At 45.5% G+C, this 12926-nt stretch overlaps 1 protein-coding gene across 5 annotated transcripts in view; it reads right to left on the bottom strand.

Annotated features, from left to right (window-relative positions):
- Slc44a3 (solute carrier family 44, member 3) overlaps positions 1 to 12926 on the bottom strand; it is a 76175-nt gene that overhangs the window by 30457 nt on the left and 32792 nt on the right. For all 5 annotated transcript variants that reach the window (NM_001439428.1, NM_001439429.1, NM_001013914.1 and 2 more), the window contains 2 exon segments: positions 175 to 331; positions 8341 to 8506. In NM_001439428.1, the coding sequence (NP_001426357.1) occupies positions 175 to 331; positions 8341 to 8506 (323 nt within the window).

Here is a 12926-nt window from a genome sequence, read left to right on the forward strand (position 1 = left end):
ATTTACTCAGCGTTTTAATGAGAAGGACTCCAGCTAACACACAACTAACTACTCCTTCCTCAGCCGGAACAAAAAGCAGAACTTGGGAAGCGGGGTCTAAGTCCCTGAATGAGGCCAGCACGGGGACCTTAAATTTCCAATCCTTAACTGGTGGGCTTGAGGGTGTTGTCTTACCCGCTCTTTCACGGTGCTATAAATGTACATGAAAATGACTCTTGGGATCCTTGTCACAGTGAGTAAAAGTGACCCTTTCACTGCAGTTCCTTGATGGTAGCAGAAAAGTGTGGAGAGAGATGAAAGGATTGGACGGGCAGGAGGGTCATTTTGATTCCTGGGAACAGAGGAAAAGAACATTTAAAACTCGCAGTTTCAAAAGCAACAGGAAGGGTCTCTCTGGTTCAGATCCTCATTGGCATTAACAACCTGTAGAGCGGTGACGCGGCGAGCACTTGTTGAGATTTTTATCCTCCTTGGTAGCCAAGGTTATCTTACATCTTGGGCTAATTCACTTTTTTGGGGAGACAGGGGGATCCGTGTGTAAAAAATATACAAAACAGAAAAAAATATCAGTGAGCTAAAATATATGTGTTTCTGTCTTGTAGTTCTTGGTCCTTCCCTCTGTCCTCTGGTTGTCTGTTGACATTATTTTCCTTTGCAATAGATTGTCTGTCACATGTTCACTGTTTAAATGACAGAGGGACCTGTGCAATTACTGCCAGTATTAACTTGGTGATGATAGCCATCAAGTCACATGATCAGGACCCAGGCCAGCAGAGGTAACCAAGAGCTTTTGGTTTGAAGGGAAGAATCGACAAAATTGGGCCGTTTAGCTTCTGCACAGCTTCGAGTTCCTTTAAACCAGCTGATTTCTTCTCCATTCCTTCAAGGTCACTGAAGTGTGAATCATTTACTGGACGTGTAAAACAGAGTCCCTAAGAATGAGTGCAAGTCACAGAGCAAGAAGGGGGAAGAAAGACCAGAATGGGAGCAGCCCTCCCTCTCCTTCAAACCTGAAAGCGAAAGAAAAGAGAGCTGACATCACCCTTCTGCTGACCTTCTCCATGTGACCCTGAGTTCTCAGCGATGCTGTTCTAGAAAAGGAGGCTGGGTTTCCCAGAAGTAACTACGCGGGCTCCAAGTAAAGCTTGCTTTCTTTAGGAAAGATTCCTCTACAACCGGCCTGGCCTGCTAAGTCACTATGAGTTAGGGTTTTGACAATGGCCTGGGATCTGAGGGAGGAGGAGGCCTATAGCCAACAAGGTTGCAAGAGTTGGCATCAGCCGAAGTTTGCTCTGAAGTCATCCAGGAAGAGAAAGGGACAGGGCAGCAAGCCGGGAGCAAAAGTGCAACCCGGCTGCCTACCCAAAACGCTCTGTGTCTCCAGGTGGCTCACTTGGTAGAGTACCTGCCTCACATGCACAAAGCCCCGAGTTCAAGAGTTCAATCCCCAACTACGTATGACCGCTGAGTGGTGGTCTATAATTCCAGCAGTCAGGAGGAGGTAGAGGCAGGAAGATCAAAAATTTAATGTCATTCTCCCCTACAGAGTGAATTTGAAACCAGCCTAGGCTACAGAAGATCCCGGGGGTGGGGCAGGGTGAGTACAAATCAATTTTGTCATTTTGATTTGATACTGGAAGACTAGGCCAGGAAATTCTGACACATTTTCCCCATCTCCTCTTTCTTTTTCCTAATGTTTACTTTTCCACTGAGAGTTGTAAGCTTTCGAACTTACTGCAGCGCTTAAGAGAGCGAGATGCAGAAGACGACACCTGCTTCCCATCTGCCTAGGAAATAAATGACTCACAGGCCACTGTTACGGGGCCTTGAGCTCTGGTCCTCCAGGTACTGAAGTCTGGGTGTAGGCATCAGATTTCTAAGCAGGTTTCACCCGCAGTGGGGATAAACCATTTGGGACAGAGGAGTGAGGGACCCTGCCTTCCCTCCTGAGTCACAATGCTAGGGCTGAGCTGGAGGAAGACACAGAGGTTTGGAAGCTGGGTTATCACATGATGAGAAAGGGAACTTCAATAAAGGTCCTTTTAACCCAAGCCAAGAGTCACTCAATACCTGCTTTCAATCTGAAGCAGTCCTGCAAAGGAGAGACTAAATAGAGTGTCTTTGAAGTCACCCCCCTTTCCTATAGTCACCAGGGATACTAACTGCTATTTCTCCCCACTGCACGACTGGCTAGAATGTGGCAGCTCTGTCTTCCTCGCAGCCAACAAAATCTGCCTTTAGGAAGAGGATCAGATTACTTTCCCCTGAAACTGAAAATAATACTAATCTCTGGACCTAAGCATAGTTTGAGAACCGGCTGGTGGCGCAATGTATGCTGGGTAACCAGTGATACCTTTACAGGAATCTGGGGATGATTGAGAGTACCTTTAAGTCAGGGTACACACATAGTGCTTTACAGCCACACCAGCCCCTTCAGGGCCCTGAGAAAAATAGTTTTAGACCAAGCCTAACACTCTAGAGAGACGCTCCAACATTATGCAAAGCCCCCAAATCTGAGTCTCTGGGCGGCATAGGACAGACGGCCTCCAGCAAAGCTGGTAGGCAGTAGAACACAGTGTGGCCACAGCAAAGACCATGTCTCTTCCTTGTATTTCTCTCCCTCTCCCTCCTTCCCTCCCCCTCCTCCCCTGTGTGTTCCTACACGTGGAGTTCAGAGGTTAACATGGAGTAGCAGCGGGGCGGGGACCATGTTGTTTCTTAGGTGCCATCCAAACCTTGTTTCTCGACTCAGGGTCTATCACTGTCCAAGGATCTGCCTATGCGACTGCCTATCTCCCTTCCTAAGGCTGGGATTACAAATCTATACCACAGGGCTAGAGAAACAGCTCAGTGGGAGAGTTATAGCTAAAAGCTGGATGACCTGAGCTTCCTCCTTGAAAGCCACAGTGAAGGAGCAACCTCAGCAAATTGTCATCTGACCTTCACACCCATGTGTGCATATGCGTGCATGTGCCTCCCCCGCCACCCAGTACATGGAAAGTAAATAAATACCAATGTGTGATGTGTGGCTTTTTCATGTGGGTTCTGGGGTTTAAACTCAGGTCCCCATGCTTGCATGGCCTGCACTTTATTGACTGAGCCTAGTTCCCCACTACCCCGACCCACTGCCTTTTCTGAGACAGAGGCCTATATGCCCAGGTTAGCTAGCATCAAACTTATCCATGATTAAGGATGGCCTTTAAGCTCCGGATCCTCCCCAGTGATGAGATTACAGTATGTGTTACTACTCTTGGCTTCCCAAAGACGGTCTCTACTGATGCCGTCTTCGGGCAAATTTTTTTTTTAAAGCAAGTGCGTTTTAAAGATGTAGTTACTTTTATTTTATGTGTATGAGTGTTTTTGCCTACATGTCTGAATGTGTATCAAGTGCGACCCCGAGGCCAGACGTAGGATCCTCTGGACCTGGAGTTAGATGCAGCTGTGAGCTGCCATGTGGGTGCTGGGAACCAAACTCAGGTCCTCTGCAAGGGCCACAAGGGTTCTGGAGTGCTAAGCCACTTCTACCACTGCACAAAATGGAAGCTCTTTGAAGGTAAGTTTTACAGACTGCCCATATCCTCACGCACAGTGCTCTCTTCGTGAACTCTTCAGCCCTCTTACAGCTCCGGTAAGTGACAAGGGTCAATGCCCAGGGTCTGTATTACAATTCTGCCCAGTGTAGAAGTACGGCCTAAGTGAACTGTGAGCGGTAGATGAGGAACAGGCTGGAGGCATCACAGTGAAGCAGACTGCCCAGAGGAGAGTGGGCTCTCTGTGTCCTTGTTCTGAGACAGGATTTCTCTGTGCAGTCCAGGTTGGCTTAGAACTTGCTATGTAAACTAGGATGTGGTGATCCTCTTGCCTCTGCCTTCTGAGTATGCCACCATGACTGGCTGAGAAGACTCTTTAATCATTGAGTAATTGTAGTGCTAAAAATGAGTTATCATGCATTTTACTTTTTATTTTTATTTTTAATGTATGCGAATGTCTGCCACACGCCTGTAGGTTTCTAATGGAGGTGAGAAGAGGAGCTGGGGTTGCAGGCTGTTGTGAGCTGCTTGTCACCACTGGGCCACTCTTCAACCCATTCATGAATTTTACTTTAAATTCACTTAAAATCAAAATAATAGTTAAGGAACTAAATAGTGCTGGTAGGCTTCAGAAATCAGCAGTTTGCTTCATCTACCCTTAATTCTCCCTCTCTCGAGATGATAGGACTAACCTCCACACTTTAAAACTATAGGACCTTTTTTAAAAAAAGGTTTATTTATTTATTTATTTATTTATTTATTTATTTATTTATTTATTTATTATATATGAATACACCATAGCTGTCTTCATGCACACCAGAAGAGGGCATCTGATCTCATTACAGATGGTTGTGAGCCACTAAGTGGTTGCTGGGATTTGAACTCAGTGTTCTTAACCACTGAGCCATCTCTCCAGCCCCAGACTATAGGCTCTTACTGACTTGCTTTTTCCTATGGGATCTTGCCTGTTTTTTTTTTTCTGGTATTAAGGATTGAACCCAGGGTCCCACGCATGCCAGGCAAGTGTTCTACCGCTGAGCCACCCATTCAGGCCCTCCTAATTTTTCAGCTCACGGCTCTGCTCCCATCTGTCTGCCTTACTCCCCTCCCTTCCCCCAGATAAACCTCCTTTATATTACATCTGTGGCATAGCATGCTTTCTCAGGGGGACACCTTGGTATGGGCCCGCCAGGTATCCTCCCCTCCCTCACGCCCTCCCCCTGATATCTCATAATAGATGTCCCATACATCCAGCCTCCCCGACATCACCTTCTCACTATTCCTCAACGACACTAATTTTTTTATATCATATCATTAGTACATAAATAAAATGTACAGTGAGGAAGGGCCATTCCCAGCTGATCCGAGTAGCAGTGGTCGATTATGTTGTCTTTTCTGTACAACTCCAGGGTTTCCCTGCCTAGTTTACTCAGGACTATCAGTGGAAACATCTTTCCTAGGAAGGAGGTGCCAGGGAAATCTTTGGGGATTTTGTGTGAGCGTGACTGTATTGACCCTTGATCGATGGTGGGTGGGAACCGGTACAGACCTGGAGGTCAGGGACCTCTGTGTTTAGACAGTCCTCCTCTGATGTTTTCTGGGTTCAGAGCTGCTGCTGACTGTCAGAATGTTAGACTTGATTCTGAGACTCAAGGCTGTGTCTGATCTTTTCTCATTTCCTTTGAGAAACTTCTGGAAACTTTTAACTTATGAAACTTCTGGAAACTTTTAACTTATGACCTCACCTCCTGAGGTTTCTTTGACATTCTTGCATCATCATCATCATCATCATCATCATCATCATCATCATCATCAAAAAGATCTATGTCGTAGTGTATGTCTGAAGTCAAAGACCGTCAGTGGAGGAGGCAAGTAGGTCAGAGAGAGTCAAGGTAGTCCTCGAAACACAGCACGTTTGTTGATTGGGCTAGATGAGACTCCACCTCAAAAACAAACAAACGCCAAAACCCACCCACCCACCCAAACTACTTTTTCTGTTTGCTCTTTCTAAATCTCATATCAGTCAGCTGGGGGGCTCCTAAATAACCCTAACATTTTATCCTATCTCGTATGTTCCGGTTTGTCTTTGTTCGACTTTCAGGAAGAGCTCTTCAGCTTCACAGTGAGTTGAAGCATTCAACAGAAAATTCCTACTTTTGAAATTGTTCATTATTAAAGGGTCTTTCTCATTCTCACAATACTCGTTTTTGTGTGAGGAACTTTAGTTTATCGGTTCCGTATTTCTTCGCTCCCTATGATGACATCATTGGTGCATCCCGTGCACTGCCATTTTCCTTTGCAGCTTGCATTGTGTTTGTTTCCCCTACATTCCTTTTGTTTGGTTTCTAATCTCTTTCACTTCCTTTGTTTGCATAATAACCACTAAAAAAACAGCTCAAAACACACTTGGATGCTGTGCTGGTTTGTACATGTTTGGCCCAAGGAGGGGGCACTATTTGGAGGTGTGGCTCTTTTTGAGTAGTGTGGCCCTGTTGGAGTAGGCGTGCCATTGCGGGCATGGGCTTTAATACCCTTGTCCTAGCTGCCTGGAAGCCAGTCTTCTCCCTGTTGCCTTTGGATGAAGATGTAGAGCTCTCAGTTCCTCCAGTCCCACATCTGCCTGGACACTGCCATGTTCCCACCTTATTGATAATGGACTGAACCTGTAAGCTAGCCCCAGTTAAATGTTGTCCTTTATAAGAGTTGTCTTGGTCACGGTGTCTGTTCACAGCAGTAAAACCTTAACCACGGCAGATGCTCAGTGGGAGAGAACTTGCTTGTTGCTGGGGAGTGCCACTGCTGGTGTAAGAGTCTGGAAGTCTGTTTCTCTGGGGATCACTCCCTCATGTGGCACCTGACTTGGGTTCAAAAGCTTTTCGGACCTGTCCCCGTTAGAGGACAAACCTGGCTGCCATCACCCTAGGAACTGAGCTGTGGGATGTGGGGAGGCGTGGTTATAGGGTCGTCATCATCAGGGCTTGGACTTCCCCTTGCTCTCCCTGCTTTAGTACATAGCATTGCCCCAGCCTCTGCTGGGCCAGATACCCCACGAGCAGACCCTCTTCTGGGTTATAGCCCTGGAGAGCAAAGGCCTCTTCTCTTTCGATGGAAGAAGAAGGATTTAGAAACTGAAGATTTAACATCTTTGGAAGCACATTTTGTTTTGTATTTATTTGTATTTTTAAATCTGTCTTTCTAAATTTTTATTTATTACTGTTGTGTGCCTGTGTGTATGCTGTGTGTGTGGAAGCATGAGGGTATGGGACGCCCTGGTGGAGGTCAGAGAACAACTTCTGGAAGTCAGTTTCTCTTTCTAGCATGGGCTCTGGGGATAAAACTCAGGTCGGTTGGCACTTTTACCTGCCGAGCCATCCGGCTGACCTTACAGCACATTTTATACTTGGATCCTGCTGCTCTGGCTTCCGTGTTCAGCCAGCATCCTATTTGCATGGCTGCACCCAGCCAATACCCACAAGCAGACCTAGCTTTTCTTAGTTCGCTTAGTCTTGTTTTCAGTTTTCATCACTCGGCTGAAATTTATTTTATTTTTTAAATTGTCATCCAAAGTCACACTGTTCAAGGCTGATAGTTCTCATTGGCTGTCATTGCTTGTCCATTTCTTATGGCCTGTGTAATTCTTTAATGATGGAGTGTGGAGAGAAGGTAAGGAAAAAATCAATACCCAGGAACCACCGGGCCTCCACATCCAAGTCCTTGCTGGAAATGTTTTGGTCTGGTTATACTAAGATTACAGTCAATCTCTCTCTCTCTCTCTCTCTCTCTCTCTCTCTCTCTCTCTCTCTCTCTCTCTCTCTCTCTCTGACAGATATTACCTGTGGGCCAATTTGGCTGGACAGATCTTTGTTCTTTACAGGAGATCAAGCAACCCCCATCTCCTGCTGCTTGGAGGCTCTCAGTGCCAACCAAGGGCAGCTGTACTTTGTGAGTTCTCCGGAGTTCCTAATGATGTGGTTCCCAAAGGGTACCACCATATTAAAAGCCCACACAGTGGCAAGTGTTCAATGGCATGAATCATGGCTGCTTCGCCTTTTTACTTCAGAAAGTTCATGTTTATCTACTGATGTTTGGTCTGAGAGATTCCAGGAGGGTCAGCACAGCCAGGAGTAAACTGCCTGTTCCGTGCAACCCTGTCATTGTCTTGGGCTGGCTCTTCTGGCTATAATTTGAGGAGAGTTATATTCAAGAGATGCACATGGCCCAGGTATAGGTGAGTGGGGGGTGGGACGGGACTGGAGGAACAGTAGTCTCAATTATTTTCCTGAGGCAATGTGCTAAAGATACTAAAAGTAAGTAATTAGTTCACTAGTACTTTAAGGACATGAATTATAGTTTACAGTTCCTTCAGGGTGTAACATTATTTTCCAAGTAAATATTCTTCTGATTTTTTTTACAGAGATAGAATAATTGATATAGCTACTGGCATGTATTTAAAACAGACCCACAATATTTAAAGTCTGAAATTAATAAGAATGGATATTTACAGGAGAATACAAGCTTTTCTTTTAGTATTTTTAAATTCTAGGCAGTATGATTACTTTGCTGTCTAATTTCTTTCTACATTTTGTAGTTTAAGCAGAAGAGCCTAGAAATGTGTGAGGTTTAAGGGAGACTATTTCCTCTGACCAATAAGTGAGCCTAGAGGCAAAATTTTAGCTGTCTTTTTTTTTTCCTTTCATAATTCTTGTTACTCTCTTTTAAGACTTTGAGTAAAATCTCCCGAATATCTTCAGCGATGCATATACAAGCCAAAGCACCCAGACAAACCTCAGGGATGAAAGGCAGGACTCACCTGTTGAAATAACAAGTGACCATCGCTCCTGCTACAGTCATCCGCTGGCACGTAAGGATGAATTCACTAGTCCAGATGAGGCCAATTAAATGGTACCACCACAGATACCGAATGCCTGAGAGAGGTTCATATTCCACTTGGCCACCTTCCATCACCTGGGCAGTACCTAAAGTTTATAATACAAACACAATTTACACCAATAGCTCCCTCATCCTGGAAGATGGTTCAACGAACCATGTCTCTTCACGCTTGGTCTTTGGCAGCATGCAAAAGGCAGACGTCGAAGTTTCAGTCCACACACCAAACACTAGGAATTTAAGTAGTACAAACAACAATATTGACAGTGGCCACAGGGAATTTGTAAGACAGTTGACATACACCCTAAAACTCATTCTCCTTTGAAGGTGTGAAAATGGGCTCTGAAGAGTCTAACTTTAGTGATGTCCCATGATTAGTAGAAGGACACCTCGCATTTTCTTGTGCGATGTGGGCCAACTATGTTACATTGACAAAAACACAAAAAATCAAGACTATATTATAGAACTTTTCACCAAAACAAAACAAAACAAAACTGTAGGCTCTATAAAAGAGACCCTTTAGAATCTTCTTTACTCAGATTCCATTTACAGTTTAAGAGTAAACCCTCTTGGCACACGTAAAATGCCTACTTTCCTTGGTTCAGATCTCAATGTTAACCTTGTAGAAGCCTGGGACACCCTATATGGCTTCTTAGAATCTTAGTCTTGCCTGCGTACTAATTCCTTCTTGGTAGTTTGAGCATGAAGTGATATAATCTGGAAAGTTTCTGAGATAAAGCCTGGCCCACAAAAGTCGCCCTCCATGGGTGATAACAATTATTACTGTTGTTCTTATATGATCATTATCCTGTAGTCCAGGAGCACAATAGTGCATTAATTTAAGGGCAGTAAGGGTACACTGATAATGCTCACTGTTGACATGCTTTCCTTTCCTTTCTCCTCTGACCTGAAGCATCCTTAGATATTGGTAGATATTACAACTCTTTACCAACCCTGCAGACATTGGTACACCAACCCCCAGCTCTGTGCCTGTGTTGATTTCTACGTGTTCTCCCATTAGCTTTTCAAGTAAACTACTGTAAGGAAGAAACGAGTGCTTTGATCTTGGGTGACACCTACAACCCACCTGTGATTTAAACATGTTTTTGTAGTTCTTGTCGAAGCTACACGTGGACATTCAGTCCATCCATTCTTTCGCCTTTAGACATTCACAGTAGAGTTCACATAGCAAGGGGAAGGCTGAAGATAATTATGTGTTAGGCAAAACCGATTCCACAGATGAAGGCTGGTCTCCATTCCTTCCTCTCTAAGTTCTGTCAAACAAGATGGCCACCGTGGGAAGTAGCTGGGCAGCTTGCTTTACAGAGAGAAGCCAACAGTGGTCTACTGACTGTCCGGTTCATTTGGCTTGGAAGCAGATGCATTTCAGGTGGGCTCAGAAATATGTCTGTGTCTTTCCAAAGCTGCCATGTTTTAGAAAGGCGTTCCCAGCAGCAAGGAAATGACCCTCGTGATGACAATGCCCCCTAGATACATCAGGCCAGCAGGCTTTGAGAACTACACTCTGACCATCGGAGGTACACAGGGCCTGAGAAGCAGCGTGCAGTTCCTTTTTTGTAAGACCCTGAGTGCCAGCAGCAAAGTATGCTTTGGGTACAGAATATTTACAGAGAGTGGAGTGGGAGGGTCATTTTTCTCAGACAGACAGAAGGCCAGTAAGGATGCTAAGAAGGGACAATCTTTCCTCTTGGCTGCCCTGCATGGCCATTGCTACACATTTCCCAGCTTGTCACACTGGTGACACCAGTCAGCAAGTGGAGCACCTGAAGTGATAAATCAAGATGCACTCAAAGACTTGACATCTTCCAAAGAACCCAGAGGCTGTCTTGACGAATTTCTGTGGTTTGAAGTGTTAAGTCTCCCCTTCTCACCCCTTGTGCGCTGCGATTGGGTATGCTTACGTGTGTGAATGTGGACACATGTGCCATGCCTTGCATGTGGCAGTCAGAAGTTAACCTTCATGTATTGGTCCTTGACTTTCTACCTTGTTTGAGATAAGTCTCTTTATGCCTGCATAAGCCAGGGCAACTGGCACATAAGCTTCCAGGGCTTTGCCCATCTCCCCCTCCTCCCTTTTCCTATGGCATTCTGGGATTATAGACACTTGCACTACCATGCCCAGCCTTTATGTGGGTTCCTGGGATCCAATCACAGATTGTTAGGTTTGCACAGCAAATGCTTGCACCCCAGGGCCATCTCCCCATCTCCTGAAGCTATCTGTTGTTTGCGCCTCTGTAGCTGTTTTGCTGAGCTGTTTACAGATGCTCATCAAGATAGGCTTGTTCAGCTTCTCATGGCACTTGTTGGTATTTTGGAGCAGATATTTCTGTGTAGAATGTAGTGATTGTTTAATGGCCTCGTGGGTGTTTGGGAGTATGCTTTGCCCCTACTCCTCATTTATGATAATTCAATAAACCATCATATGATGCCCAAATGCCACCTGGAAGGAGACCACTGCAATAGAGCCACTGCTTTTACCAGATCTCTTAAAGGATCAGGGACTGTGGCTTGAATGAGAAAGCCCCGGAACAGAATGACTGTCACAGTCAGTGGTCCAGAGCCTGAGGGTGGGGCGGGCATGCTTATGCATGCAGGGCTGCCCTCTCCTGGATGGGCCTTGTTGGTGCAGGCAAGATCCCTCGAGGCTGACAAACCAACCAACCAACCATGGAACCTTCTAGAAATCTGCTTTTTACTGTTTGCTTAAGGATAGTAACAGCTACTTCTCACTCTCTTGTGATTCCATCACATCTCGACTCTAAATGCTATGTACTAGCAAGTATGACCAGCAGATAAGGGGCTAAGACCAGCAAGTGCAATGCAGGGTGAGCTACAAATGAATCATAGGTAAAATGATCCCAGTGCTGACATTAAACACTTACAGAATACCGTGCTCGGGTCTTTGGATGGACATTAGCTATTAGAAGCAAAAATGGAAGAGACAAAAGAACCCCAGGTACCTCCTTCGGAGAGTCTGAGGGACTTACAAGCGACCATGTTTGTTCATTCATTTTGTCTTCTAGACAACTGCTTTCTAATCTCTTCTCCAACCACAAAGCCAACAACCTCACTTCCTGGTGCTCAAGGAAAAATGAGGCAATCGGAAGACTTCTCCTCATGTCACCTCCCCAAGCGTACTTACCAATATGTCTGGAATTTAACCCCAGTTCTTAAAATGGTAAGCTGCCCTTGAGCCTGAGGCCAAACCTGCCACTAGATCTCCTGCCCCATCCAAATACTCCCTTTCCTGAACCATTATTAACTGTTCTCCATTAAAAAAAAAACCAAAAAAAAAAAAACCCAAAAAACAAAACTACTTTGGACTCTTTCCTTTGTTCTGCCTCTTTCACAGTTAAATCCTTCCAGATCCATTCTCTATATTAGATCTTCTAACTCCTTCCCTCCTACCCTTTCTTAAGATATGCTGATCAAAGCCTCTCTACAACGATCACAACGGTCTGACCTCCGAGATGCTGTAATAAGTCATTGCTGGGATCTTCATTCCTGCCTTAGACCCTGAACCACTCAGATGCCCGGCAAACTCTTTCCCAGAATACTGCCTTTGTCTTCTAGCTCTGGCCTTCACTTTCAACCCACCTTGCTGTCCTTTCTCATCCCCAGAGCCCATGTATTAATTTTTCAAGAGCAAGGCTGAGCAAGTGCTCTACCACTGAGCTACACTCTGGTCTTCCAGGGCATCTTAACAGAGAAATGTCACCGTTCTCCTACCACCTCTCCTCCACCTCATCAGACTCCTGAACATACAGGTAAACGTCCCTTCTCCCTCCCATTTTCCCTGCTCTCTGAGCCCTCTGGGCCAGGCCAAGCTGCCCTGTTCAGCCTGCTAGCCCAGGGGGACCTCCGTTCTCCTGCCACCTCTCTGCCCGCATTCAGACCAAAACCATTCAGATGGCTAACGGCCCTCAAAAGAACACAATCAATAAAACCCAGTGAAGCATGACACCTGCAAAGCACAGCTACCCGACTACAGCTAGCCCTGGACATTCTAACATAGCATATCTCAAAGCATAATCCTTTCTCTATCTACTCCCAAATCCTGTTTATGTGCTCCTTCTGAACTTCAGACGCAGATAATTGCTTATTAGAAATATCCATATAGTTATTAAAGGCAACTTCCCAAATTAATTTCTACTCATGAAATGCCCTACTCAACCCTTCTGCTCCATCTCAGCTGATGCCCACCGCATCCTCCAGCTGCTTGAGTGGCCACGCACACCAACTCAAAGCTTCGACAACTCCTCTGCCTCCCTCCCCCACCTATCACATCGTCACATACTACACCCTCTAAAGTAGTCTCGGAGCCCAGTGGGTCACAAGGCCCTACACAGACCTGGTAGCCATTCACCACTCTCTCCCTCCACCCCGTGTTACTGCTGTTAAAATGAACATCGGGTCCTGTCTCTGTTCTCTAAACTTCCCATCTCACAGCCCAGAAGAACCCCATTTCTTCTCTGACTACCTTCATGA

Source organism: Rattus norvegicus, chromosome 2, assembly GCF_021556685.1.
Source record: "Rattus norvegicus strain SHRSP/BbbUtx chromosome 2, alternate assembly SHRSP_T2T, whole genome shotgun sequence".
Classification (NCBI taxonomy): Eukaryota; Metazoa; Chordata; class Mammalia; order Rodentia; family Muridae; genus Rattus; species Rattus norvegicus.